At 45.8% G+C, this 25,000-nt stretch overlaps 3 protein-coding genes across 4 annotated transcripts; 2 read left to right on the forward strand and 1 right to left on the reverse strand.

Moving 5' to 3' along the window:
- The first annotated feature begins 9 nt into the window (after window positions 1-9).
- On the forward strand, window positions 10-2,754 carry LOC136684402 (protein eva-1 homolog A). The gene is made up of 2 exons (XM_066659159.1): window positions 10-136; window positions 493-2,754. The coding sequence occupies exons 1-2, from the start codon at window positions 91-93 to the stop codon at window positions 867-869; spliced, it is 423 nt and encodes a 140-aa protein (XP_066515256.1). The 5' UTR covers window positions 10-90; the 3' UTR covers window positions 870-2,754.
- Window positions 2,755-3,327: 573 nt separating this feature from the next.
- Window positions 3,328-9,831, forward strand: efhc1 (EF-hand domain (C-terminal) containing 1). Of its 2 annotated transcripts, none has more exons than XM_066659152.1 (11): window positions 3,328-3,523; window positions 3,691-3,958; window positions 4,132-4,350; window positions 4,645-4,932; window positions 5,072-5,221; window positions 6,662-6,854; window positions 7,486-7,706; window positions 8,192-8,332; window positions 8,459-8,672; window positions 9,005-9,184; window positions 9,467-9,831. In XM_066659152.1, the coding sequence occupies exons 2-11, from the start codon at window positions 3,896-3,898 to the stop codon at window positions 9,481-9,483; spliced, it is 1,686 nt and encodes a 561-aa protein (XP_066515249.1). In that variant the 5' UTR covers window positions 3,328-3,523; window positions 3,691-3,895; the 3' UTR covers window positions 9,484-9,831. The 2 variants fall into 2 exon arrangements, with proteins under 2 accessions (XP_066515249.1, XP_066515248.1); XM_066659151.1 differs by having other exon boundaries at window positions 3,330-3,523; window positions 4,129-4,350.
- A 1,993-nt stretch (window positions 9,832-11,824) lies between these two features.
- On the reverse strand, window positions 11,825-20,033 carry tram2 (translocation associated membrane protein 2). The gene is made up of 11 exons (XM_066659153.1): window positions 19,841-20,033; window positions 18,608-18,671; window positions 18,403-18,512; window positions 18,105-18,221; window positions 17,936-17,994; window positions 17,538-17,622; window positions 17,353-17,423; window positions 14,437-14,541; window positions 14,197-14,340; window positions 13,472-13,629; window positions 11,825-12,725 (listed from the first exon to the last, which is right to left on the reverse strand). Exons 1-11 carry the CDS (start codon window positions 19,958-19,960, stop codon window positions 12,649-12,651), a joined length of 1,110 nt encoding a protein of 369 aa, XP_066515250.1. The 5' UTR covers window positions 19,961-20,033; the 3' UTR covers window positions 11,825-12,648.
- Between the last annotated feature and the right edge of the window lie 4,967 nt (window positions 20,034-25,000).

Raw genomic sequence — 25,000 nt, forward strand, 5'->3', positions numbered from 1 at the left:
TCAGCAGAGCAAGAGGAAACAGGAGACGCAGAGGTGTTGCCTAGCGATCAGAATCCCACGGTCGTTGTTGTCACGGTGACCAGCGTGGATATGTCTCTGCTCAGTAACGCCCTTGCGGCCTACACCTACATCACAGGTGAGGCACACACACACACACACACACACACACACACACACACACTCCTTTGTCTGAACCCAGCGCAGGGATATTATCTGATATTTTAACTACAAACAAATACTGTATTCATGGGGTATTACAAAATCAATACTATACAGAGGATCCTCATATTACGATGGGTTTACGATGGACAGTTACACGATTTCACCAGAGAGGGCTCCAGATCCCCAATAAATATATAGTGCAGCTTTAATATTAGTGTATTTTTTTTTCTACAGAAAAAACTTGGTTGATGGACATATGTTGATGTGTGTGTGTGTGTGTGTGTGTGTGTGTGTGTGTGTGTGTGTGTGTGTGTGTGTGTGTATCCACAGAGCACCCAGAGCGCTGTGCTCTGTTCTTCATGTGTGGAGTGTGTGCTGGGCTCTTCCTCACACTCTTCGCGCTGGTGGTGCAGATCTCCTGTCGGACGGACTGCAGGCGGCGGAGAGCGGTCAGCAGGAAGCGTCCGCGTCCAGTCGAGTCGGACAGCGACAGCAGCGGATCGGAATCGGACTGGGACTCGGGCTCGGACCTCTCTGCGCGGCGACACCGCCGCTTCGAGCGCACGCTGAACACTAACGTTTTCACCTCCGCTGAGGAGCTGGAGCGAGCCCAGAGGCTGGAGGAGAGAGAGAGGATCATCCGCGAGATCTGGATGAACGGACAGCCGGACATTCCGGGCACACGCAGCCTCAACCGTTACTATTAACACACCTTTATTACACACACTTAGTAGTGCGGGTATACACACACACACACACACACACACACTGGGGCTGCAGCTAGTAAGTCGATTATGGTGAAGAAATTACTCCAAAGGTGTGACAGTTGTATGACAGGATGCAGTACAGTGCGGGAGGTGTAGGGGGCAGTGTAACTTGTTGAACATGGTCAGTCTAAAGGATTGCAGTAAGGGACAACAGCTCCTAGTGTTTGGTTTAAAGCCTGAATTTTTATAATGTTTATTTCATCTATGCATTCGCTATGACAAATTGCAATACACTACAGGAACCACAGGGGGCGGTGTCTCCTTTTGTTGCACTCTTGCACAGACAGAGGATGGAGCTGAAAGAAAATATGGAACAGATGAATCGATTATAAAAATGATCACAAGTTGCAGCCCTAGCCCTAGCACCACCAAGGCTGTGTTTATAATCCTGCTCACGGTTGGCCAACGTTTATAGAGAGGACTATGACGTGGATGGTAATGGCCTGGACATTTGGTTATGTGTGTGTGTGTGTGTGTGTGTGTGTGAGAAGTCCTGGCCTTTGCAGTAAGAATAAGCTCTTCAGCCGGCAAACATGACGCGTCACTTTCACTGTGCTGAGGTCCGATGTCATAATTACACATGACCACCTCTCTCACCACCTCCTGAAGTCATGGGACGCTGAGGCTCATGGGAGTTGTAGATCCACCCGTAGGATTTGATCTTTTTGGCAGCGTATGGGAAACTGAGGCAGCTCTGAAAGACTAAATAAGCTCTAAACAGTTCCAGCACTCTGATTGGTCCTTACCTAATGACTATCAAAAATTGGAGGCGGGACCAAGGACACTGACTAGGTCTAGAGACTTTTCACAAAACCGACCTTGGTGAAGTGGTGCTGTCTTTGAAAAGAGAGAAGAGAAGAATATATATATGAACAAAAAAATGCTTGGAATTCATCTCAGCCCTTATAAAATATATTTTGAATATTTAATAGTGTTTTCCTGTTGTTTTATTTTGTTTAGTTTTCTCCTAAATGGTTATAATGAGATATTTTTATACTGTGGCAGCGTTCGTGTGATAGCTCAGGGATGTAATCCAAGTGTTTCTGTGTAAAACAATACTGTTATATATTCCTAAAAAAAGAAAAACGGGATGTACTTTGCTGAAAAAGTGTCTGCAGAAAATATCCAGAAGTGTAAACCTCAAAGAGGTTGAGGCCTAGTGTTTTCACATGTGAATATACAGGCTTTACGCATAGAAGAGTGCCTTTTCCAAAACATGGGACGTAGGACACGGCCACGTGGCCAGTGCAGAGGGAGCTAACAAGGTCAGTTACTTCAGTTTGGTAAGAGCTGGTTCACGGCCGGTGACTTTTATCGTGTATGAAACAATATAAATGCGATGTGTCGATCTGTGATTTATTTATTGGTTCATCTAACTCTGCTAAAGCGATCTTCTTCTTTTGTTTTAATCCCCTTTCCTTTTAGTTTGTTTTTATCTGCTGTTAAAGCTTCCCAGTGGAGATTTTTGTCCCTCAAATTAGGTGCTACTCAAGAATCTAAAGGATATAAATCACAATGAAGAACTAGTAAAACTACGGGTGAGAAGAAATGACCTCTACCTGCTTTAAGAGGGAACTCAGGCTGGATAAAAACATCCCTGGGAAGCTTATGGATTTCTCCCGTGTTCAAAGCACCGGGCCGAAGTAGCCCAGATTTTTCCAAACCTGTGTCCTATTTTTTTTTTTACTATTATTATTATCCCCAAGCCCTGGGCATGATTTTAATAGCATCCAGGACATTCTAGGACCATAAAAGCTGTTTTTGTACTCAACTTCCTCTATTTGCAACCGTTGCCTTACCTGCATTAAGCAAATTTTAACCTGTGCTTGGAATAAATTTAAAATGAACAACAAACTTGCTTTCGTTGTTTTTGAGAGAGATAGTGAGGTTTTTCTGTAGACAGTGCACTTTAAAATGTTTGTAGATGTTGCCTGAATTATAGATAATATAACAAAATTATTCATTTAACACAAAATATATCACTAGAATGCCCTAACAGATGAATCCTAGTCAACCCCATGTTGTTTACTTGTATTAGGCTATAAAACACTAAACCCTGTGACTCATTTAAGTCGAATACTGTTTCTGGAAGGTCTTAACACGTTTCTGAAAACTTAAATGGAGGTCTGTATTAAGTGCATTTGTATTAAATTGCTTTAAAATGTAGTTCAATTTAGTCGTTTATTATTTGGGCCAAATGGCGCCATGAAAGGGGATTCTCAAAGAATCGATTCCTCGACTCTATAGCATCTGGGATTGTGGATCGACTCAGCCAACGGTTCTGTGAGTCGAAACGCATGGAACTGACTCAGTCCGTTTGCCTACTCTGAACAAAAACAAGAATAGATCATGATTTCTACATCAGATTTCACCTCTATCCATATCATTTACCAGCTCTAAAAGCGGATACGCTTAAATTAGACCGGAATTTGTCTTTATCTCTGGTTCTGTCCAAACAAAAAGCAGAGGATTCGCTTATAGAAACTTTGATTAAAATGATGTTGATTTGAGTCGATTCCGTCTGCAAAATCCGGAGCCTTTAATGACGACGCAACAAGGGTGGAATCCCGGTGAAGCGCTGGCGACATCTACTGGTGAAGTGTATATTGCAGATTAGTAAAGTAGAAATAATTATGCGTGAACGACGTCTAAAAATGTACAAATATATGTTGGTGTTTCTTTATACATTCTTCTATTTTTTTATACATTGTAAACGTTTAAAAAAGAAGCATTAAAATAAGCCTGTTTACATTCTCCCTAGAAACCAGTAATGGTCCATGTTGCCATGGAAACCGCGGCTAATAAACACAGGTCTCTCTCAGGCCGTTGGTCAGAGCGCCGCGGTGAAAAGTCTCCGGGGAGGAAGGGACTTCACTGTTAAATAGTACTTTATTTCACACTTTAATTCCTAAACTGAGCAAAAGAGGAACTTTAAAAGATATAAAGGAGTGTGTTTATGAGGAATAATGTCTGTCAACACCACTCACGGCCTTCCTTTTCTGCCTGGAAACAGCTTTCGGGACACGACGGTGAGAGACAAACAAGTTAGGGTTTTAAAGCGTTAAAAACAAATGTTTACATTTATATCTGTTAAACCCGTACATTAATAAACTAAGGATATATTGGATATAAAATGTGTAGACACTAATGTGCGGAATTGTATGAAACTTAACTCTAATCATCACTGTGTTCCCTTCAGAAGTCCGTCTTCCACAGGCCTCAGACCCTCTCCTATAAGAACGGCTATGCGCTGCCCCTCAGACCCACTGTGGGCGTCGGTCATCAGCCTCTGCTCTCGGAGCACATCCTCCAGAATCAGATGAAGCAGCTCTCCGGCGAAATTCCCACTCTCACCTTCGGCACCCCCGCACTCAGCCCCCTGCCGGAGTTCATCCCTGCACACGTCGCCTACGACAAGAAGGTAACCCCGCAGTTTTCAACCCAACTGCTTTCATTTGAGAGGGATATGCTATTTAAAAAATACATTGTAAAAAAAACACAGGATTAAACGAGTCGTTCAGATCCTGCTCCGCTTCTGACGTCAAGTGCAGAGACTTTAGAATTGGCCCCGCCCCCTCGTCTGAGTCTGTCCAATCACAGCGCTGGACCCGTGTTTATGCGAGAGCGCAAAGACGAGGTTAAACTCGGCGAAACAGACACACACTGCAGTGGTTGTACATTACTCTCTTGTTTACGACAACCTTTTGCCCCCCAGGTGTTGCGCTTCTATGGCTACTTCCAGCAGGAGGTGCTGCACTCCCCGGAAGAGCGTCTCCGAGTGCGTATGGTGGAGATCTACTATTTCCTGGAGGATGACAGCATGTGTGTGATGGAGCCGGAGGTGGAAAACTCAGGAATTCCACAGGGAAAACTCATCAAACGTCACAGATTTCCCAAAAACCAGCAGGGGGAGCACTACCACTGGAAAGACCTCAACCTCGCCATAGATCTGTGTGTGTATGGAACAGTGTACAGAATCACACACTGTGACCCCTTCACACAGGTACACACACACACACACACACAATACTTTATTTATAGTACTGTGTACATAGTCCTTACAGTTTGTGTAAGTACTCTCTCTCTCTCTCTCTCTCTCTCTCTCTCTCTCTCTCTCTCTCTGTGTGTGTGTGTGTGTTTAGGAGTATTTGGAGAGTCAGGGTATAGTGCTAAATGACCCTGAGCCAACCCCCGGTGACCACTACACGATTTGCCGGACTGAGCCTCAGCGATCTTATATCACTCCATCAGACTACGACCATCTTAAACAGTTCCTCTCTATGGACCGAAAGGTAACAACACACACACACACACACACACACACACACACACACACACACACTCCTGCTCAACATGTCAACAGACTCATTAGTCACCTTTAAGTAGATGTAGGTCTAATCCAGCTGTGAATGTTATGTGTGTAAATCTGTGTGTGAACCAGGAGTATGTCACATTGATCACATGTGGGGTTTACACACTCACACTGTGGGGACGTCTTCTTTTTGTGGGGGACAAGATAATGTCATGTGCCCACAATTTACAAATACAAGATGCCTAATTGATCAATCATTGGGCGCAAGATGGGAATACACCCTGGAGGGGGTGCCAGTCCTTCACAGGGCAACACACACACATTCACTCACACACTCACACCTACGGACACTTTTGAGTCGCCAATCCGTGTGTTTTTGGACTGTGGGAGGAAACCGGAGCACCCGGAGGAAACCCACGCAGACACAGGGAGAACACACCACACTCCTCACAGACAGTCACCCGGAGGAAACCCACGCAGACACAGAGAGAACACACCACACTCCTCACAGACAGTCACCCGGAGGAAACCCACGCAGACACAGAGAGAACACACCACACTCCTCACAGACAGTCATCCGGAGGAAACCCACGCAGACACAGGGAGAACACACCACACTCCTCACAGACAGTCACCCGGAGGAAACCCACGCAGACACAGGGAGAACACACCACACTCCTCACAGACAGTCACCCGGAGGAAACCCACGCAGACACAGAGAGAACACACCACACTCCTCACAGACAGTCACCCGGAGGAAACCCACGCAGACACAGAGAGAACACACCACACTCCTCACAGACAGTCATCCGGAGGAAACCCACGCAGACACAGGGAGAACACACCACACTCCTCACAGACAGTCATCCGGAGGAAACCCACACAGACACAGGGAGAACACACCACACTCCTCACAGACAGTCACCCGGAGGAAACCCACGCAGACACAGGGAGAACACACCACACTCCTCACAGACAGTCACCCGGAGGAAACCCACGCAGACACAGGGAGAACACACCACACTCCTCAGAGACAGTCACCCGGAGGAAACCCACGCAGACACAGAGAGAACACACCACACTCCTCACAGACAGTCACCCGGAGGAAACCCACGCAGACACAGAGAGAACACACCACACTCCTCACAGACAGTCACCCGGAGGAAACCCACGCAGACACAGAGAACACACCACACTCCTCACAGACAGTCACCCGGAGGAAACCCACGCAGACACAGAGAGAACACACCACACTCCTCACAGACAGTCACCCGGAGGAAACCCACGCAGACACAGGGAGAACACACCACACTCCTCACAGACAGTCACCCGGAGGAAACCCACGCAGACACAGGGAGAACACACCACACTCCTCACAGACAAAGAAACTCTGTGTTTGTGTGTGTGTGTGTGTGTGTAGGTGCTACGTTTCTTTGCTCTCTGGGATGACTCTGACTCTGTGTACGGAGAGAAGCGTTTTGTAACAGTGCACTATTACCTGGTGGACGACTCGGTGGAGATCCGTGAGGTTCAGGAGCTGAACAGCGGCAGAGACCCGTTCCCCGTCCTCTTGCGCAGACAAAGAGTGCCTAAACACATGAGAGAGGACGGCAGTGAGTCTCACACACACACACACACACATATACACACACACACAGGCTTATCTTTAATTTCAGTGTTGTTGGGGCAGTTAACAGTAAAAGAACAAGGCCAAAGTACCCCTCAAGCCAAATGGCCTGTAGATGGAGATGTATACATGGGCATAGTGGCGTGATCTCAGCTAACAAATTCATAAGGGATAACCATCATGAAGATCACTGGGACTTTCTTCTTTATTTAAAGGTGATTAAAGAGGGAGAGGATCACTGGAAATACACAAATAAATTTAGAAACCAGTCCCAAACTGCAACCTGAAACTACACAGAAAAAAAGCCCAATATCGCTTAAAACGCGCAGACCTGGCAACCCATATGATAGTGGAGGCAGTGGAGCAAACCACTGTGAGGCAGATGAAGGGGAGAACAACCTTCAAAACCTAAAATTTAATATTTTGGTTGATAATAAACCTATTATTTAAAATGCTATAGTTATGTTTATAATGATTCATGACAAGAGACAACTCTCTGTTTTCCTGGGGAAGTCCCCACCATCCCCCCGTAATGTCCACCCCTGCACACACAGGACACAGTATGGTGAGCACATGTATGTAATAAAATAATAACGGTCTTCCTCTCCTGCTCTCAGAGTCTTTCCCCAGCTGCGTTCTGGAAGTCTCTCCACAGGACGTTCAGGAGTACTACTCTCCCAAGGACTTTCAAGTCGGGGAGGAGCTGAGGCTCATGGGAAAGCGCTTTGTGCTCCACGACTGTGACGAATTCACCCGGAAGTACTACGAGCAGCACCACCCCGACATCCTGCTCAAGCCCCTCCCCCTGGACAAGAAAAGCCTGCAGGAATTCAAGAAGGTGAAGCTCGAGACACACACTCGCACACAGATTTAACAACAGTGACTTTAATCTGAGGGAAATGTAATTATACTTAATTATACTTCTTAAAGTAACGCTAGGTAAGATTTGGTATGTTTGCTCCTGGGCTCCCCCTACAGTCGCAGAGTGTAATTGACTTTTACAGCACTCTAAAACACTTTTACAGTCCTGATATAAAGGCAGAGATTGGTGGTGGTTTCCTACCCTCCTCCAAAGGTTACATAGTGCAGTTTCTGCAGTGCTGAGGCAAGAGTAGCTACAACAGAAGCTCTGCTGTCCTTATTACAGATGAGTGAAGAACCATAATGGTTTTATAGCTGTAGTTTTAAGGTAGAAATACTGCATAATGTTGCTTTAACAAAATCAGACAACAGACACTGTGTAACATAAATGACTGTGCTTCATTATTTTACCCAACTGTGGTTATTAACTACACATTTTCTTACACACACACACACACACAGGTAATCCCACCGTACAATGGTTTCGGCTCACTGGAGGACACTCTGCAGAACTGTCTGTCTCTGATTCCTCAACCTCCCAAGAAAGACCTGATAAAACTACTCGAGAATGACCATAAGGTTCTGCGCTATGCTGCCAAACTGGTGAGAAATCACACACACACACACTTATACTGTATTTTTACAGTGTGATCTCAGTGTGTGTCTGTCTTAATACGAAAAGAACCAGTCAGTACACAGTTGTGGAAATCTCATTCTGCTCGTGTTCAGGACTCCCAGAATCCTCAGGACGAGGGGCGCCGCTTCATCCTGTCTTACTTCCTGTCCAACAACATGGTCAGCATCTTTGAGACGTCAAGACGCAACTCTGGCATCATCGGAGGGAAGTTCCTGGAAAAGACACGCGTCCCCAAACCAGGCGGTACAGCGGAGACCCCAGACTACTACGGACCTGCGGACTTCGCCATCGGAGCCACCGTGGAGGGTGAGGGCATCTGAACATCTGCTGCACACCATCAACATCTGGGGGTTTCAAGAAAACAGCTTCAGAGGGTGGACCACATTTCACTTCTTAATGTTCTTCTTTCTGGATCGTTCTGGTCTGAATTTAAAAGCCAAAGCCAACAGTAGCTGAGCAAGAACTGCACCGACGCCTGACAGGACACACTACACAATACCTCACAGGTTCTCAGGTGTACTAGAGCAGGGGACTCTTCAGAATCTGGAACTGGGTATTCAGGTCACAGTATTGTCTGGTGATCTGGGCCATGGATGTCAATTACAATTCTCTTTCTCATCTTTCCTCCCTTCTGTTAGTGTTCAGCCACAGGTTCGTGTTGACGGACGCCGATCAGTACGTGCTCAGTTACCTCGAGTCCGTAGCGGAACAAGATCAAATCCCGGAGGAGACGCTGTCCTCGCTGAGACGAGCTCTAGGCCGCAGCAAATCTTCAGCCGTAAACTACAGCTCCGAGAAGCTGCCTGACCCCGCCACAGGTACGACCACGCGGCCTTCCGGACCTCACGTTCAGACCAAGTTAAAGTGTATCTGTCACTAGGAGTGAAAGGCTTTGACGACTACTCACTCACGTGAAAAAGAAATCAACATCAAATTATTCTAAAGATATAAACAGAGTTCAAATAAAGAGTTGATAAATAAATGAGGTGTCGTTATGTGAAGCAACACAGTAACAGCTACAGATAGCACCCCCTTGTGGAGACTATTCAGAATGCTAAACACGAGTGAGTGAGTTACAAAACTTTGTTTTTTCTTCACAGATGAAGCTTCTTCTTGAACTCCCACACAGCAGCGGATGCTCCTTCCCATCTTCACATGAATATTTAGCCCTGTCTATGGATAGAATGGCTTCACAGAGCTGGATATTAACCCTCTGCACTACATTTCCCAGCATTCCCTCTGCTTTATTGTGCTTTGTTCTGTTTCTCCTGGTAGTACGGCTATGGGTGCCCCTCTGCAGAAATAAACCATGGGAACTTTGAAATGAAATGTTTCTACACACAGAACATTCACACCGTTTGTCAAAAAAGGATCGGTATTTATAAAGCATTGGTCATGTACATTCACATAAACTGTACTGTAGATGGAAATCCATTAACAATAAGGCATTAAAGAATCTGTGTAACCAGACATAACAGCTGTGTGTGTGTGTGTGTGTGTGTGTGTTCATGCAGGGATTGTGTGACTGTGCTGTAACGGCCTCAATCAGGTGCAGAACATAAACATAAACAGAACGTCCAGTAAACCCTATACAGTCTGTAAGTACAACGGTTTCCTCTAACACACTTGAATACCTGCTCTAATAAACACTTATATAAAATGTCCTAGTGCTGGAAGGGGGTAAACACATAGGTCTGTAGTTGTGGGTCTGAAGGAACTGGCCCCTTTTAAAGAGGAACTCCACTGATGTTTCGCAATTTCTGCACCGTTTTAAATAAACCGAGTCAGTTCACAGTGGTGGTGAATGGAACCAGACGTCTGAATCCAATACAAGGGAACGACTACACTGCCTGATGCCTTAGACATGATTTTGATACGCGGAGAAATAAGAGCACTGAGTAAAAACGGAGAAATAAGAGCACTGAGTAAAAACGGAGAAGAAAGAGAACAGAGTGAAAACGGCTAAAAACCAGAGCTTCTGCTCCTCGCTCCTCACTGCTGTGCGCTCGGGGTCGGGGTGAACAGCGAGCGGCTCATTATCATTTAAAGGAACAGGTGCTGAAAGCGATGTTTCCATGTTGTAAATCGCTGGTGTTGCCGAGGAAACAAACACTTGTTGAAGACACAAAGACGCCTGGTTCCATTCACCACCACTAGAATGTGGACATCAAAACCCTCGAATTTTGCCCGGATTCAACCACGGTTTTGTGAAACTGACTCTTCAGAGGAATTCCCCTTTTTTTTTTAAAAAAAAAAAAGTAATACACTGCTCCCTTTAGATCAGCCTTCTTCCTCGCAACAGGAAACTGTCTCCAACAGCTGGAGTCCACTGGCTCACCCAGACAGAGCCCGACCAAGGTCAACATCTGCCAGACCCACCAGGGCACTGCTGAGTTCAGACGATAACACAGGCCCTTAGACAGAACCAGTCTAAAGTTTGGACACACCTATATTATACAGCAGTATAGTAGGCTTTCATTTTATTTGACTTTTATTTGTATTTTGCAAATTTCAAAATATGACCAGACACCAGACCGTGACTTTAATACATGTGAAGGTGAGAGGTGCCCAAAAGTAAAGTGTTAAACATGTTGGTTCTTCACTGTAACCCCCCTGAGAACCTTTAATAACCAGAAAATAATCAAACTTTAAAAATAAAAAAAAGTTAAATAGATTTAAACATTCTCCTAGTGTCAGAAAGCACAGCATATTCAAACACATCCACCCACTCCACTTACAGCAGCTTAGCCCCACCCCCCGTTTCATAACAGAGCTCATTTACATACGTCTTAAAGGTACAGTATCCAATATGACTTTATTTACATTTCTAACTGCTGTAATGAGTTTGAGTTGTAATTGATCGATGGAGGTGTGTCCAAACTCCAGACTCGTTCTGTACATAATCCCCAAAAGACCAGGGTCCTGTTGCTCGGCTAAAGGCTCAGTCGGAGAGAGCGTCTTTGACACACTGCCCTCGACAGTCAGCCCTTTGCTTTTTATAGCGATAGTTTGGCAAAAATAATTAAGATACCAATAACAATAATAATAAATTCAGGTTTCCCTCTCACCCTAAACAGCTGCTGGATATTCCCCAAAGCAGGCTTTCTCAGTTTAGCCAAATTCCTTAAGCTACCCGCCTCCAATAGTTACACAGTGCAGTTTCTGCAGTGCTGAGCCCAGATTAGCAAGGACAGAGGGGTCTACTCTGCGTATCACATCTCACTGGAGCATCACAATGATTTTGAACCTGTTATTTAAAAGTAAAAATGCTGCCTATTGTTACTTTAAGTTATCCAGCTAACCAAAATCCTGCTTTGTGGAACATGCCCCTGACAGGTCAAGACATGTTAGGTGTCTTCCTTTACTGCTGATAGGAGGCTAAAGTACACGAGCAAACACATTCTGAGATGAAGGGTTTTTACTCCATTTTTGCTGCAGCGATAGCTTCTAAAACTAAGAAAACGTTGGAAAAAAAACGGTGAGAATCTGACAGCCTCTCTCTAGAAGTTACATAGTGCTGTTTCTGCAGTACCGAGTCCAGAATAGCAGCAACAGAGGCTCTAAACTCTCCATTACAGCTCAGTGGAGCATCAGAATGATTTTGAAGCTGTATTTTAAAGGTGTAAATTCTACGTAGTGTTGCTTTAAGCTGAAGTGCAGCTACTGCGGAGCATCACATTTTGCTTCGTGAACGTCTGAGTTCCTTCTAGAACCAGGGAAACGGTGGCGTGCCTCAAACACCAAGGCACAGACGGTGACGTACGAGCTCGGACAACACCACAGCGAAGCTCCACTTGACTACGACTCGTGTAAAGACGAAACACACAGTTAACTCCATGTACAACATGCCAAACTATCTCTTTAGTAATATTCACACTTTGGGGTCGGCCCGCGCTCCGGGGGTCCTTCCTAGGCCCCTTCAGCGCCTCTTAGCACCTCCCCGGGGCAGGCCGTTAATACAGTACTCATTCAGAAAACAGTCAAAAGAAAAGCGATAAATGGCTTTAGAGAAAGTTGCTGCTGGGAATCAGTGAAAGCAAAAGAAAAAAAACCAAAAACACAACGAATGTAAGAAATACTGATAATGAAGAAGAAAGTGAAGAACGATTAAAGAAAAGCTGATGGTCTCTCGAGGGCGCTGGGGGAAGCGTGACGTGACGTGACGGCCTGTGTGGAATGATGGAACACCCTCAGTCTCTGTAGGTGGAGCAGGAACCAGTTTGCCATCCCTGTCCTGTGTGTGGGTGGGGGGGAAGGCCCACCCTGGAGATGGAGCGCAGGGTTAAGGAGCTTTAAGCTTCTTTGTTCGAGGTGACGTGCCGTTCTCCGCCTTCAGGACGCCGTTCTCATGATGACCGACTGCAAAACACCACAACGGAATAGTTTACTGACCTTAAGAAATGATCTAGTTACAGTTCACACACACACACACCCCCAGCCTCAGGAGGTGGAGCCGTGGGACTGTGTTCTCTGGAACGATGGAGCCCTGCCCAATAAACATGAGGTGAGCTGCAGCACCTGAACTCATCAGGAGCTGACATTGCTGTGAGGATTTGATAGCATACAGCCTCACAAACATCAGTAATGTTCAAATACGTACAGCTCTTCCAAAAGAGTGGAAGCAGTTACTGAAACTAAGACATTCATTTCACCCTCAGTGTTAATGCAGTTATTAAAAAAGAGATATATATACACACACACACACACACACTTCAGAAAGCAGACATTCTCCGAGTGAAACTGAGGACACATGATTTGACCTAAAAATACAACACCCCTCTCCTGATCGTCACTCTCTCTCTCCAGAGATGACAACAACAGAAAGATGTTATCACTGATGTTACTGTCTCTACTGAATAACACCTGTATCAGCTTTCAGTGGTGTGTGTGTGTGTGTGTGTGTGTGTGTGTGTGTGTGTCACGAAACTAATCCATCTGCAATATTTCTCAGCGTGAGGGTCACACTGTGCTTCAAAAGTCTGGAATCACTTGTCATAATTTACTCTTACACACACACACATAAATGTAAAAGAACATGTAAAAGGTGTCCAGGATTTAAGGTTAAGTCTGTGTGTGTGTGTGTGTGTGTGTGTGTGTGTGTGTACCCGAGTCTCTCTTCAGTGTGCGGGGAGTTTGTTGTTTGGCGGCTGCTCTCTTCTTGGCCTGTTCCAGTCTGTACTCTCGCGTGCGTCGCAACTGGAACCGGAAGAACTTCCACAGCAGCCACGATTGAGTGGAACACACTAAGAACAACACCAACAGCCTACACACACACACACACTAGAGTCAATACAAAATGAACTGTTATAAATTGTTAGGAGAATCACACGGTTCCTGTCCTGAAATCTGATTGGCTGAGCAGTGTTCAAAGCCTCTGTAAAATGTGAGATATACACACACACCGATGTGTTTAACCCGTGAGAGTTAAGTGTGTCTCACCTGATTGAGAGTGTGTTAATGTGTTTGTGTTGTGTATGTCTCACTGGATGGAGAGTGTGTTGATGTCTGTGTTGATGTGTGTGTGTGTGTGTCTCTCTCTCTCACCGGATGGAGAGTGTGTTGATATGTCTGTGTCGATGTGCGCGAGTGTGTGTGTGTGTCTCTCTCACCTGATTGAGAGTGTGTTAATGTGTTTGTGTTGTGTATGTCTCACTGGATGGAGAGTGTGTTGATGCGTGTGTGTGTGTCTCTCTCTCTCTCACCAGATGGAGAGTGTGTTGATATGTCTGTGTCGATGTGCGCGTGTCTCTCTCTCACCGGATGGAGAGTGTGTTGATATGTCTGTGTCGATGTGCGCGTGTGTGTGTGTGTGTGTCTCTCTCTCTCTCACCGGATGGAGAGTGTGTTGAAGTTGCCCGTCTCCAAGTCGAGTGTTTGATTTTCTGATCGAGCCAAACCGAAACCAACAGCCAGAAACATTAGTGTCAGGGTCACCATTCGGGTCAAAACAAACCCCACTGACCACAGCTCAAACCTGTGAACACACACATTTACATAAATACCAGCTTCATCAAATCCACCGATGGTCCATTTGGTCAGGAGTGCACCAGCCTGAGGGTGTGTGTCTCACATTTTGTGATGAGTCTCGTCGACGAAGTAGATGAGTCTGGAGAAGTGTAGCCCCATCTCAGAGAGATACTGTAGAAACAGCAGCACTAAGCCCACACGTGTCAAACTGCAAAGTAACACACACACACGTATAAAAATAAAATATAATTAAATAAAATACATTTCAAGAGGAAAGTGTGGGAGAGGAAACGGAAACAGAGAAAAGTGCAACGAGTCGTGACGTGCCGAGTGAAGTCGAGCTGATACCGTGCAATGGAAACACACTTCTAGTGCAGTGTCTGCAGTGCTGAGCCCAGAGTAGCAACAACAGAGGCTCCATTCTCCCTGCTACTCCCTGCATACAGTGAGGCATCACAGTGATTTCAAAGCTATAGTTTTAAGCAGAGTGTGGTGTGTTCTCCCTGCGTCTGCGTGGGTTTCCTCCGGGTGACCGTCTGTGAGGAGTGTGGTGTGTTCTCCCTGTGTCTGCGTGGGTTTCCTCCGGGTGACCGTCTGTGAGGAGTGTGGTGATTTCTCCCTGCGTCTGCGTGGGTTTCCTCCGGGTGACCGTCTGTGAGGAGTGTGGTGTGTTCTCCCTGCGTCTGCGTGGGTTTCCTCCGGGTGACCGTCTGTGAGGAGTGTGGTGTGTTCTCCCTGCGTCTGCGTGGGTTTCCTCCGGGTGACCGTCTGTGAGGAGTGTGGTGTGTTCTCCCTGCGTCTGCGTGGGTTTCCTCCGGGTGACCGTCTGTGAGGAGTGTGGTGTGTTCTCCCTGCGTCTGCGTGGGTTTCCTCCGGGTGACCGTCTGTGAGGAGTGTGGTGTGTTCTCCCTGCGTCTGCGTGGGTTTCCTCCGGGTGACCGTCTGTGAGGAGTGTGGTGATTTCTCCCTGCGTCTGCGTGGGTTTCCTCCGGGTGACCGTCTGTGAGGAGTGTGGTGTGTTCTCCCTGTGTCTGCGTGGGTTTCCTCCGGGTGACCGTCTGTGAGGAGTGTGGTGTGTTCTCCCTGCGTCTGCGTGGGTTTCCTCCGGGTGACCGTCTGTGAGGAGTGTGGTGTGTTCTCCCTGCGTCTGCGTGGGTTTCCTCCGGGTGACCGTCTGTGAGGAGTGTGGTGTGTTCTCCCTGCGTCTGCGTGGGTTTCCTCCGGGTGACCGCCTGTGAGGAGTGTGGTGTGTTCTCCCTGCGTCTGCGTGGGTTTCCTCCGGGTGACCGTCTGTGAGGAGTGTGGTGTGTTCTCCCTGCGTCTGCGTGGGTTTCCTCCGGGTGACCGTCTGTGAGGAGTGTGGTGTGTTCTCCCTGCGTCTGCGTGGGTTTCCTCCGGGTGACCGTCTGTGAGGAGTGTGGTGTGTTCTCCCTGCGTCTGCGTGGGTTTCCTCCGGGTGACCGTCTGTGAGGAGTGTGGTGTGTTCTCCCTGCGTCTGCGTGGGTTTCCTCCGGGTGACCGTCTGTGAGGAGTGTGGTGTGTTCTCCCTGCGTCTGCGTGGGTTTCCTCCGGGTGACCGTCTGTGAGGAGTGTGGTGTGTTCTCCCTGCGTCTGCGTGGGTTTCCTCCGGGTGACCGTCTGTGAGGAGTGTGGTGTGTTCTCCCTGCGTCTGCGTGGGTTTCCTCCGGGTGACCGTCTGTGAGGAGTGTGGTGTGTTCTCTCTGCGTCTGCGTGGGTTTCCTCCGGGTGACCGTCTGTGAGGAGTGTGGTGTGTTCTCTCTGCGTCTGCGTGGGTTTCCTCCGGGTGACTGTCTGTGAGGAGTGTGGTGTGTTCTCCCTGTGTCTGCGTGGGTTTCCTCCGAGTGACTGTCTGTGAGGAGTGTGGTGTGTTCTCCCTGTGTCTGCATGGGTTTCCTCCGGGTGACTGTCTGTGAGGAGTGTGGTGTGTTCTCTCTGTGTCTGCGTGGGTTTCCTCCGGGTGACCGTCTGTGAGGAGTGTGGTGTGTTCTCCCTGCGTCTGCGTGGGTTTCCTCCGGGTGACCGTCTGTGAGGAGTGTGGTGTGTTCTCTCTGTGTCTGCGTGGGTTTCCTCCGGGTGACCGTCTGTGAGGATTGTGGTGTGTTCTCCCTGTGTCTGCGTGGGTTTCTTAGGTGGATTGGAGACTTAAAAGTGTCCGTAGGTGTGAGTGAATGTGTGAGTGTGTGGCGCCCCCTTCAGGGTGTGATCCTGCCTTGCACCCAATGTTTCCGGGTAGGCTCCATAACCCTGAACGGGATATGGATTACAGACAATGAATGAATGAATATTAAAAGGTAATGTAAAAATAGGCTACATTCTCACAGCAGGTAAAAGTGTCCCAAACCAGTTCTTCATATGGCTCTGTGTGAACAGAACAAATCACACTGACTCTTTAATAATCAGATTTGCGCCACTGAGGTCCGATCTTTTGTAAAGAATATCAGAAAACATGTGAAGCTCCTGTCTCTCATTTAAAAAACAAAAACAAAAAAGTGTTTTAAGTGTTTTAATAAAACAAACACAGGACGAGCTTCTTTCAATGACGCAGCGCTGCAGAGTGAACCAGTCCAGTGCCATTCCTTCACATGAAAAATGAAAGTGCGTATAATAAAACTACCCCATACTTCCTCCTGGACAGAGCCTGAAGCCCTGCCCTCCTGCACACGTGGGTCAGTTTAGGAGCGTGGTCTGTTCACACTGATGTCAGACATGGGTCACAGAGACTGTGTGAACAGCAGAACAGACACAATCTGATTCGGGCCACTTTCACCTGCTGTGTGAACGTAGCCATAGAGTCTGACTGTAACTGAATATAACCTCCACACACCCTCTGTACGCTTCTTTAACGATGACTAATGAAACATTACGGTAAAATAATGAACACTGCACATGCATTTCCTGCAAATAAACAGAGAAAGAGTAACAGCAAGTACACAGTGGTTCTTTCTGCTGAACGGCAAACAGTCACTTTAACCGCGTATGATTCTGTACACAGACTTACTTTAACAGATACGCCGCCAGGATGTGGGACAGGTACAAACAAATGTACTGCAACTGACGTGGAATCTCTTCCTGCAAACACACACACACACACACACACACACACACACACACACACACACACATAAACCTCTGCTCCTGCTCTAGCTTGCAGTCATACATTCACTTCCCTCTTGATTCTCTCACCTTCCGCACTTTCTGAAAGTAGAGCTCAGGAAGAGCGTGGAACCAATACGCCAGCTGAGTGAGATAGAAGAACTTCACCTGGAACCTGAGAGACAAACAGAGACAGACAGACAGACAGACAGAGAGAGAGAGAGAGAGAGAGAGAGAGACAGAGAGACAGACAGAGACATGATCTGATCATTGCCAACTCTATACAGTAGAAAAATTAAGCTGTAAAAACACTGTTACAGATTCCATGATTTTGTGATGTCATTAATCCAAGGGATTTACATTTATTGCTTATTTATGAAGTGTTTATAGAGCGTTTCAGACCAGACTTCTTTTACAGTGAGGGAAAATAAACAGAAATAGAACAGTATATAATAATGTGAAAACCATTAGAGTGTGTGTGTGTGTACCTCAGGTGAACATGAGGGTAGTTCTCCCACAGGCTGCTGGGATGCAGAAGGTAGCCTTCCTGATTTCAAGAGGGAACATTAATAATTAATTCAAGAGTGTGTATCGTGTGTATCTGGTCTACGTGTGTGTGTGTGTGTGTGTGTGTGTGTGTGTGTGTACATATCTTACAGTGGCGAGGATGTAAAAGCACCATAAGCTGGAGACCAGGTAGAACACACACAGCTGGCCAGACTCGTTAAACTTGGTGTTTTTACTCTTCGACAGGTGGAGACGCCTGTTTATCTTCTGCAGAAAACAACCACAAACACAAAAAAATGAAAAGAATGTACGCGATTGGCCACTGGAGTCTCCCCAGGGCTCCAGACGTACGAGTGTGTTGCCTATGCGCACGTACTAATGGCCATAGGGAATATTAATCCTGCATTAACAAAGAGCAACACCCACAGCCTCCCGGAGTCACACTCACATCCAGGATGTACTCCTGAACCACGGCATGGAGGATGATGGTGATGAAGAGATAAAACACGACTGTGGCACAGTCTTTCCATCCGTAATAATACAGAGACACCTCTCCATCTGGGAGCAGAGAGTAAGACAGGTTAGGCTTTTCATCAAACCCTTCCACTGAACACGATAAACTGTGTGTGTGTGTGTGTGTGTGTGCGCTGTACCTGGAGTCACTGTGCTGATGTTGTACTGCGGCTGGATGAAGAGAATGGCTGTCTTTGCTGTGGCCTGTAAGAATGAACAGTTTATGGGTGATTTATTTGAACATAAACAACACACGACTTTACGCTGTGGGTGTGAAAGGACGTGGAGCAGCCGATTAACTCACTGACTGCTACTTTAATGTTACTATGAAAGGATGCCCCCAGCAGGGCTCCCACAGTGGAAGCCACTCGGGTGTCATTTTAGATTTAAATTACCCTCTCAATATCGTGTGTTTTAACGAAGCTTTGGGTGTAAAAGTCATAACACGGTGGTCTCTTGCTTTTATTAAATGTCATTTGAAAAAGAAGCAAAATTACCACAACAAACAGGCCTTGGATTATTAAATAAATAGGGGACAAGGTGTGAAATGTCCTTTAAATCAATTGAAAAGCGCATATTTCAATGGCACCACAGACTAAAATGGTGTTTCACGGCTAAAAACCGAGTAAAAAGCCTGAGGAACCACTCTCAGGTTTGGGCCTGAGACGTGGCAGTGAGAGGATGAACGGGAGGAGGGGGGTTTCTGGGCAATAATACAAACTAAAACGTTATTTTAAAACCTCAAACTCAAGCTGAACCTCATTTAAAGCTAACAGCTAACTCTAAAGATTTATTACTACATCCCCTCAGTCTTCAGTCGCAACGGCTAAACAAGGCCGTTCGATTTTAACGGATATTTAACAACAATTTATTCGTTTTTTCCCTGTATTCGGGAATTAAAACGCTTTATCTCCGCAAAACGGTGTGCGGAATAATTTTAAAGATGATATTTATAAGGTTCGATTCATTTAAACACCCAAAACCAACGAATTTAACACAAAATATACGAAGTTCGACCCGCTGTCTACAAAACTGTGGCTGTTTAAATTAAAATGGTAAAACACACAGCGGGAGAAAAGTTATAAAAGCTGAGGTAACTCGTTACAAAGGCTTATAAGAAGACAACAAGCGCAGACATGGGTCTACTTCTTGTAGTTTTTACTTTTAAAACACTGAGAAACTATAAAAATCCAGTAAAAATCGGCTATTTTATGGAACCTTCCGTTCCACCTTAAAAGGTGAGGGTTATCGTTAGGCGCCAGAACGAAGAGAATGTAACTGTGGCACCATTTAAGGTGGAACCGAAAATTCCAAATAAAGAAGCCAATCTGAGCCCCATAGAAGAACTATAAAGAATCCAGACTTAAACGCACCTCAAACATAAGCCCGATTAAAATAAAAATAACCAAGCTGAAGACGATATCCGCATGGTTCTGAATGAGGAACTCCTGACTGAAAAAGGGATAGCTCTTGTTTCGCCTCCTGAAAGCCATTTCTTCTCCTCCGCAGACCTCCCTCAGTCCCGTCCTTCTCCAAACTTTACTGAGAAACTTTTTGCGCGACTTGCGCATGCGCGACTCTTAAAGAGGGCGCTGTAAACATTCCTCATCCAAGACTACGTAAGCAGAAGTGTCTCTCTCTCTCTCTCTCTCTCTCTCACACACACACACTCTCTCTCAATTTGTTTCTAACCGTCATTTTCATGTCACCATTTTTTCTTTCTTTCTTTGACCACTTTTTTTTTGCCTTTTTTTTCTTTTCCTTTCCCCCTTTCTTTTCATGTTCTTTTTTATTTCTTTCATTTTACCACCTTTTACCCCGTTTCTTTGCATATTCTACTTTCTTTCTTTCCTCTTTTCATGTTGTTTTTCTTTCATTCGATCTGTATTTGGTTCTTTATATTTTTTTTTATATATTTTTTTCTTCATCTTTGTTTCTGCCATCTTCCTGTTTTTCTTTCTGTCTCTTTCCTTCCTTTTCCTTGTTTTTTTTTCTCTTTCCCTATGTTACCTTTCTCTTACTAATCACACGTAAATCCAGTTTTAATACCTCCTCCTATCTCCAGCTCGGTGGAGTTTCTGCAGCATTTGGCCTCAGAGCCCTGTGTGACCTTTAAATCTCAGAGACTGAGTGATTAAGGAAAGGGTGGAACTGTGTTCACCAGCTCAGGTCGTGAAAAGCCAAAGTCCGGCTGCTGTTTGTCGACCGTCCTCCTAAAGGGTTCTCTAGAGAAGGCACTGGATGTGTTTAGAACCATACAGATGTCCAGATTCTGACGATAGAAGAACACTTTTTTGGTACCCTATAGAACCATGTTCAAAAATGTGCAAGTGGCTCACACCATATAATACACACTTCACAGGTATCACTATGTATCACCCTGACCCCAACGCCACATCCACAGTGATCCAGGTTTGGATTTTCCACTGCGTGGTCCCTACACAACTCTACTCTTCTTTTTTGTTTAACAGCAAGTGAATCGGGTCCTGGTTCTGGAAGCGGGTTCTTGTTTAGTGGCTGTTCTCTCGTGGTTCAGAGCGAGTCGAGTAGGGACTAAACCGTGGCGTGTAAACCTTGCAGAGCGCTGATCGTCCAGAGAGAGTTGTCACTCTACGCCACGCGACGCAGACGACCAGCACCAACTCTCCATCTGTAAAATCTCCAGCTGCAGCAGAGATCACGTTCGTTTTTATCCGACTCACGACGGCAGCTCGTAAAATGACGCCGTGGTCTTTTGAAGAGGTTCAGACGCTCCTCGGATCGGTGGCCGACGAAAGAATCCAGCGAGAGCTGGACGCTGCAACAAGGAAGGAACAAACTCTACTGATCTGTCTGAACTGATGACGGAGCTGTGTTCAGTCCCAAACAACAACAACACGCCGATACACCATGAGTAAACACCACTTAACGTTACCACCGCCGTTGTTGTGGTTTCCAAAGACCACTGTTCCCCTTAGAGACGGGGGTTAGAGACGACACCGGGTACATTTCCGGTGGAGTCCAGTAGAGCCTGTACCATACAGTGGAGCAGCATCATTATCATGTTTCAGGTGTTAGTCCCAGTGCAAACAATAGAAACCTTTCTTTGTGCTGAATTATTTCCCCCCAAACAGCTGCCCCCCGTTGAAATGTGAGCACAAGACACAGGTTTCGTCCGGACACTCTCGTTTAATGGTTGAAACATAGTCTTATAATTCATGAAGGCCTTAGAATAACCAGTTAACACTTCCTCGACACAGAAATATTATCCACCCCATCATCTGCTTGTTCAATTATTAAAAACAGCATGCAAATAATCACTCGTGATCACGTCTTTTTATGCATATGTTTGTTTGTTTTTCTTTCTTTTCAGAGGAAAAGAGAAAACAGAAACAGTAGCTGGTCAAAGTCACGGCAGACGTTCCTGATACGTACACGCAGACGTGATACGGGACACCGCTGTTCAGCCCTGCCCTGCCCTGTGGAGTCCTTGAGTTCAGGTAAAACTCATAAATACAAAGAATACGCTGTACGCCATCATCCCATAGTCTTCTGAGGAACATAGAGGAACTGTACAGCTGTGTACACCCGTAACAACCAAACAGAAAATGTCATTAACACAGGTCACGGCAACAAAACGGCTTTAAATCACAGAAAATAATGAAAAAACACTTCCAAAACCAGAGATTAAACGTCCATCTCCAGACGTAGTCACCTTCAGACGTCAGAGAAGAGGCATCGGCTCATTTTGACCTCATTTACTGCAGGTTTTCAGTAACTCAGTCATGAATTCCCTGAACTATACGTCATCCAATCAGAGCTGACCTTTCCAAGCTCCGCCCAGAACGTGTTCTTTAATGACTACTGTTGCACAAGTTGGACAAGGGTTGACAGACACTAATCCTCTTCTTCTGTCACGTTAAGAAACCACATTAACATCAACAGAGTGATGGTCTGTACACGGAGTGACACAGAATACACACTCTGGGACTCCCTTGTGGTGCCACCGGGAACTGAACTTCTCCTGACACTGACTCTATGGGGATTCATTCATTCATTCATTCATTCATTCACTCAACTTCTGTAGTTATTTAATCCTGATGTGTTACCTACAAAAATCACAACCTGGACGAAGTCCAACACTGAGTATCACACACTCATCCAGTCACACACACACACACACACCTGTGGACAGTTACACACAATCACCCTGTCACTCACTCACAAACTCACTCAATCACACACTGAATCACTCACACACTCACCCAATCACTGACAAACTCACTCACCCCGCCATACCCACGGACTATTTCACACACTCATCCAGTCACACGCGCACACACCTGTGGACAGTTACACACAATCACCCTGTCACTCACACACTCACTCTATCACTCACTCAATCACTCACAAACTCACTCAATCACACACTTATTCACACACTCACTTAATCACACACTCACTTAATCACACACTCACTCAATCACACACTCAATCAATCACTCACTCACTCAATCACACACACACTCAATCACACACACACTCAATCACTCACACACTAACCAGAAATTAAATGTTTGTACTTCACAGAAAAACAAGGGACATTTGCTCACATTTTTTAAAGCTTGTCCAACCTAGCAACCGTTGCTAAGGAAGGATGTGTTCATAGGCGTGGATAAGTCACATGTGCTCCATGTTTCCTGTAATAACAAAAACACTCAAAGATCAAAGAGGAGAGAAGTCTCAGACATCGGCTCGTCCAAATAACAAGTCCATTTCGGGCGACAATAAAAAGCTACTGATATTTTAGCGCTGAGCGAACGATCAACATTTCACAACTGTTCTCCACGGCCAGCTCCTTTCACACATTTACACACACACACACAACAGGAGGAGGTCTGGCGAAAAGATCCCAACCTGAGGAAGGAGGTCCACTGGGAGCCGTCCACTGATTATAGCCCTGTGATATCGCTCCACGGCTGTTTCTGTTTCCAATGAAAGAGCACACACATAAACACAGAGTACCTGTACTGTACATCTCCGCTCAACAGTGGGAGCTACACTCTCAGAAACTAACTCTACACTGTTGTTTGCTAAAGGTGTGGACAGTGCCAGTGTCCCTTCGGAGGTCAGGCAAGGACCAGCTGGAGTTGAGACAGATTTCTGAAATCAATTCAGCTAGTAATCTACAGTTAAAATAATATATGGTACCATTATTTTCTCAAATTAGAGGGACTAAGACGTAGCATCCAGGGCAAGGGCGTAGATTTGCTCTTGACATTGGTGGGGACCTATGAAACCCCCCCTCTCCCCAAATGCCTGTCTTCTTTATTGTGATATACCACATATGCTATTCTACATGCTTTTAAACTATTGTGATTAAAAATGTATCATTTAATTCATGAATAATATAATGTTAAATGAATGTTAAACTAATGACTGACAAAGAAGTTGGCACTTAGTTGTGTAGTTAATTTCCCAACCGTGTTATTCATAGCTACATACGATTGTAGCCTGCTGTGCGCCGGAGCCTAGCATAGCCTTTAACACTATTACGATGGACTCATTTCATTAGAGAACCTGATTTTAAGTGACTTACAAGTTTCTTTGTCTAATAGCTCCTTATGTCCACTTTTGTCTTTTTTGCTGCCCTCTTCACTCAATTTTACCCCCGAGTCTTGCACAGCAAGTCTATCGTGTGACTGAAAAGTTTTCCTTCCAGTTTTGTCAGCGCTGCTAACAACCAAACATAACTTTGTCGGCGCTGCTAACAACCAAACATAGCTTTGTCGGCGCTGCTAATAACCAAACATAGCTTTGTCGGCGCTGCTAACAACCAAACATAGCTTTGTCGGCGCTGCTAACAACCAAACATAGCTTTGTCGACGCTGCTAACAACCAAACATAGCTTTGTCAGCCTGCTAACAACCAAACATAGCTTTTTATGCGCTGCTAACAACCAAACATAGCTTTGTCTGCGCTGCTAACAACCAAACATAGCTTTGTCTGCACTGCTAACAACCAAACATAGCTTTGTCTGCGCTGCTAACAACCAAACATAGCTTTGTCTGCGCTGCTAACAACCAAACATAGCTTTGCCTGCGCTGCTAACAACCAAACATAGCTTTGTCGGCACTGCTAACAACCAAACATAGCTTTGTCTGCACTGCTAACAACCAAACATAGCTTTGTCGGCACTGCTAACAACCAAACATAGCTTTGTCGGCACTGCTAACAACCAAACATAGCTTTGTCGGCACTTCTAACAACCAAACATAGCTTTGTCGGCACTGCTAACAACCAAACATAGCTTTGTCGGCACTGCTAACAACCAAACATAGCTTTGTCGGCACTGCTAACAACCAAACATAGCTTTGTCGGCACTGCTAACAACCAAACATAGCTTTGTCGGCACTGCTAACAACCAAACATAGCTTTGTCTGCACTGCTAACAACCAAACATAGCTTTGTCGGCACTGCTAACAACCAAACATAGCTTTGTCGGCACTGCTAACAACCAAACATAGCTTTGTCGGCACTGCTAACAACCAAAC

This window comes from Hoplias malabaricus, unplaced genomic scaffold (assembly GCF_029633855.1).
Source record: "Hoplias malabaricus isolate fHopMal1 unplaced genomic scaffold, fHopMal1.hap1 scaffold_75, whole genome shotgun sequence".
Lineage (NCBI taxonomy): Eukaryota > Metazoa > Chordata > Actinopteri > Characiformes > Erythrinidae > Hoplias > Hoplias malabaricus.

Coding starts and splice junctions, on each gene's coding strand:
- LOC136684402 (XM_066659159.1), top strand. CDS start 91: ATGTCTCTGCTCAGTAACGCCCTTGCGGCCTACACCTACATCACAG. Junction 137..492: donor GGCCTACACCTACATCACAG/GTGAGGCACACA, acceptor GTGTATCCACAG/AGCACCCAGAGCGCTGTGCT.
- efhc1 (XM_066659151.1), top strand. CDS start 3,896: ATGTCTGTCAACACCACTCACGGCCTTCCTTTTCTGCCTGGAAACAGC. Junction 4,933..5,071: donor ACTGTGACCCCTTCACACAG/GTACACACACAC, acceptor GTGTGTGTTTAG/GAGTATTTGGAGAGTCAGGG. Junction 6,855..7,485: donor ACACATGAGAGAGGACGGCA/GTGAGTCTCACA, acceptor TCCTGCTCTCAG/AGTCTTTCCCCAGCTGCGTT.
- tram2 (XM_066659153.1), bottom strand. CDS start 19,960: ATGGCTTTCAGGAGGCGAAACAAGAGCTATCCCTTTTTCAGTCAGGAG. Junction 17,424..17,537: donor ACTTTCAGAAAGTGCGGAAG/GTGAGAGAATCA, acceptor GTGTGTTTGCAG/GAAGAGATTCCACGTCAGTT. Junction 13,630..14,196: donor TTCAACACACTCTCCATCCG/GTGAGAGAGAGA, acceptor GTGTGTGTGTAG/GCTGTTGGTGTTGTTCTTAG.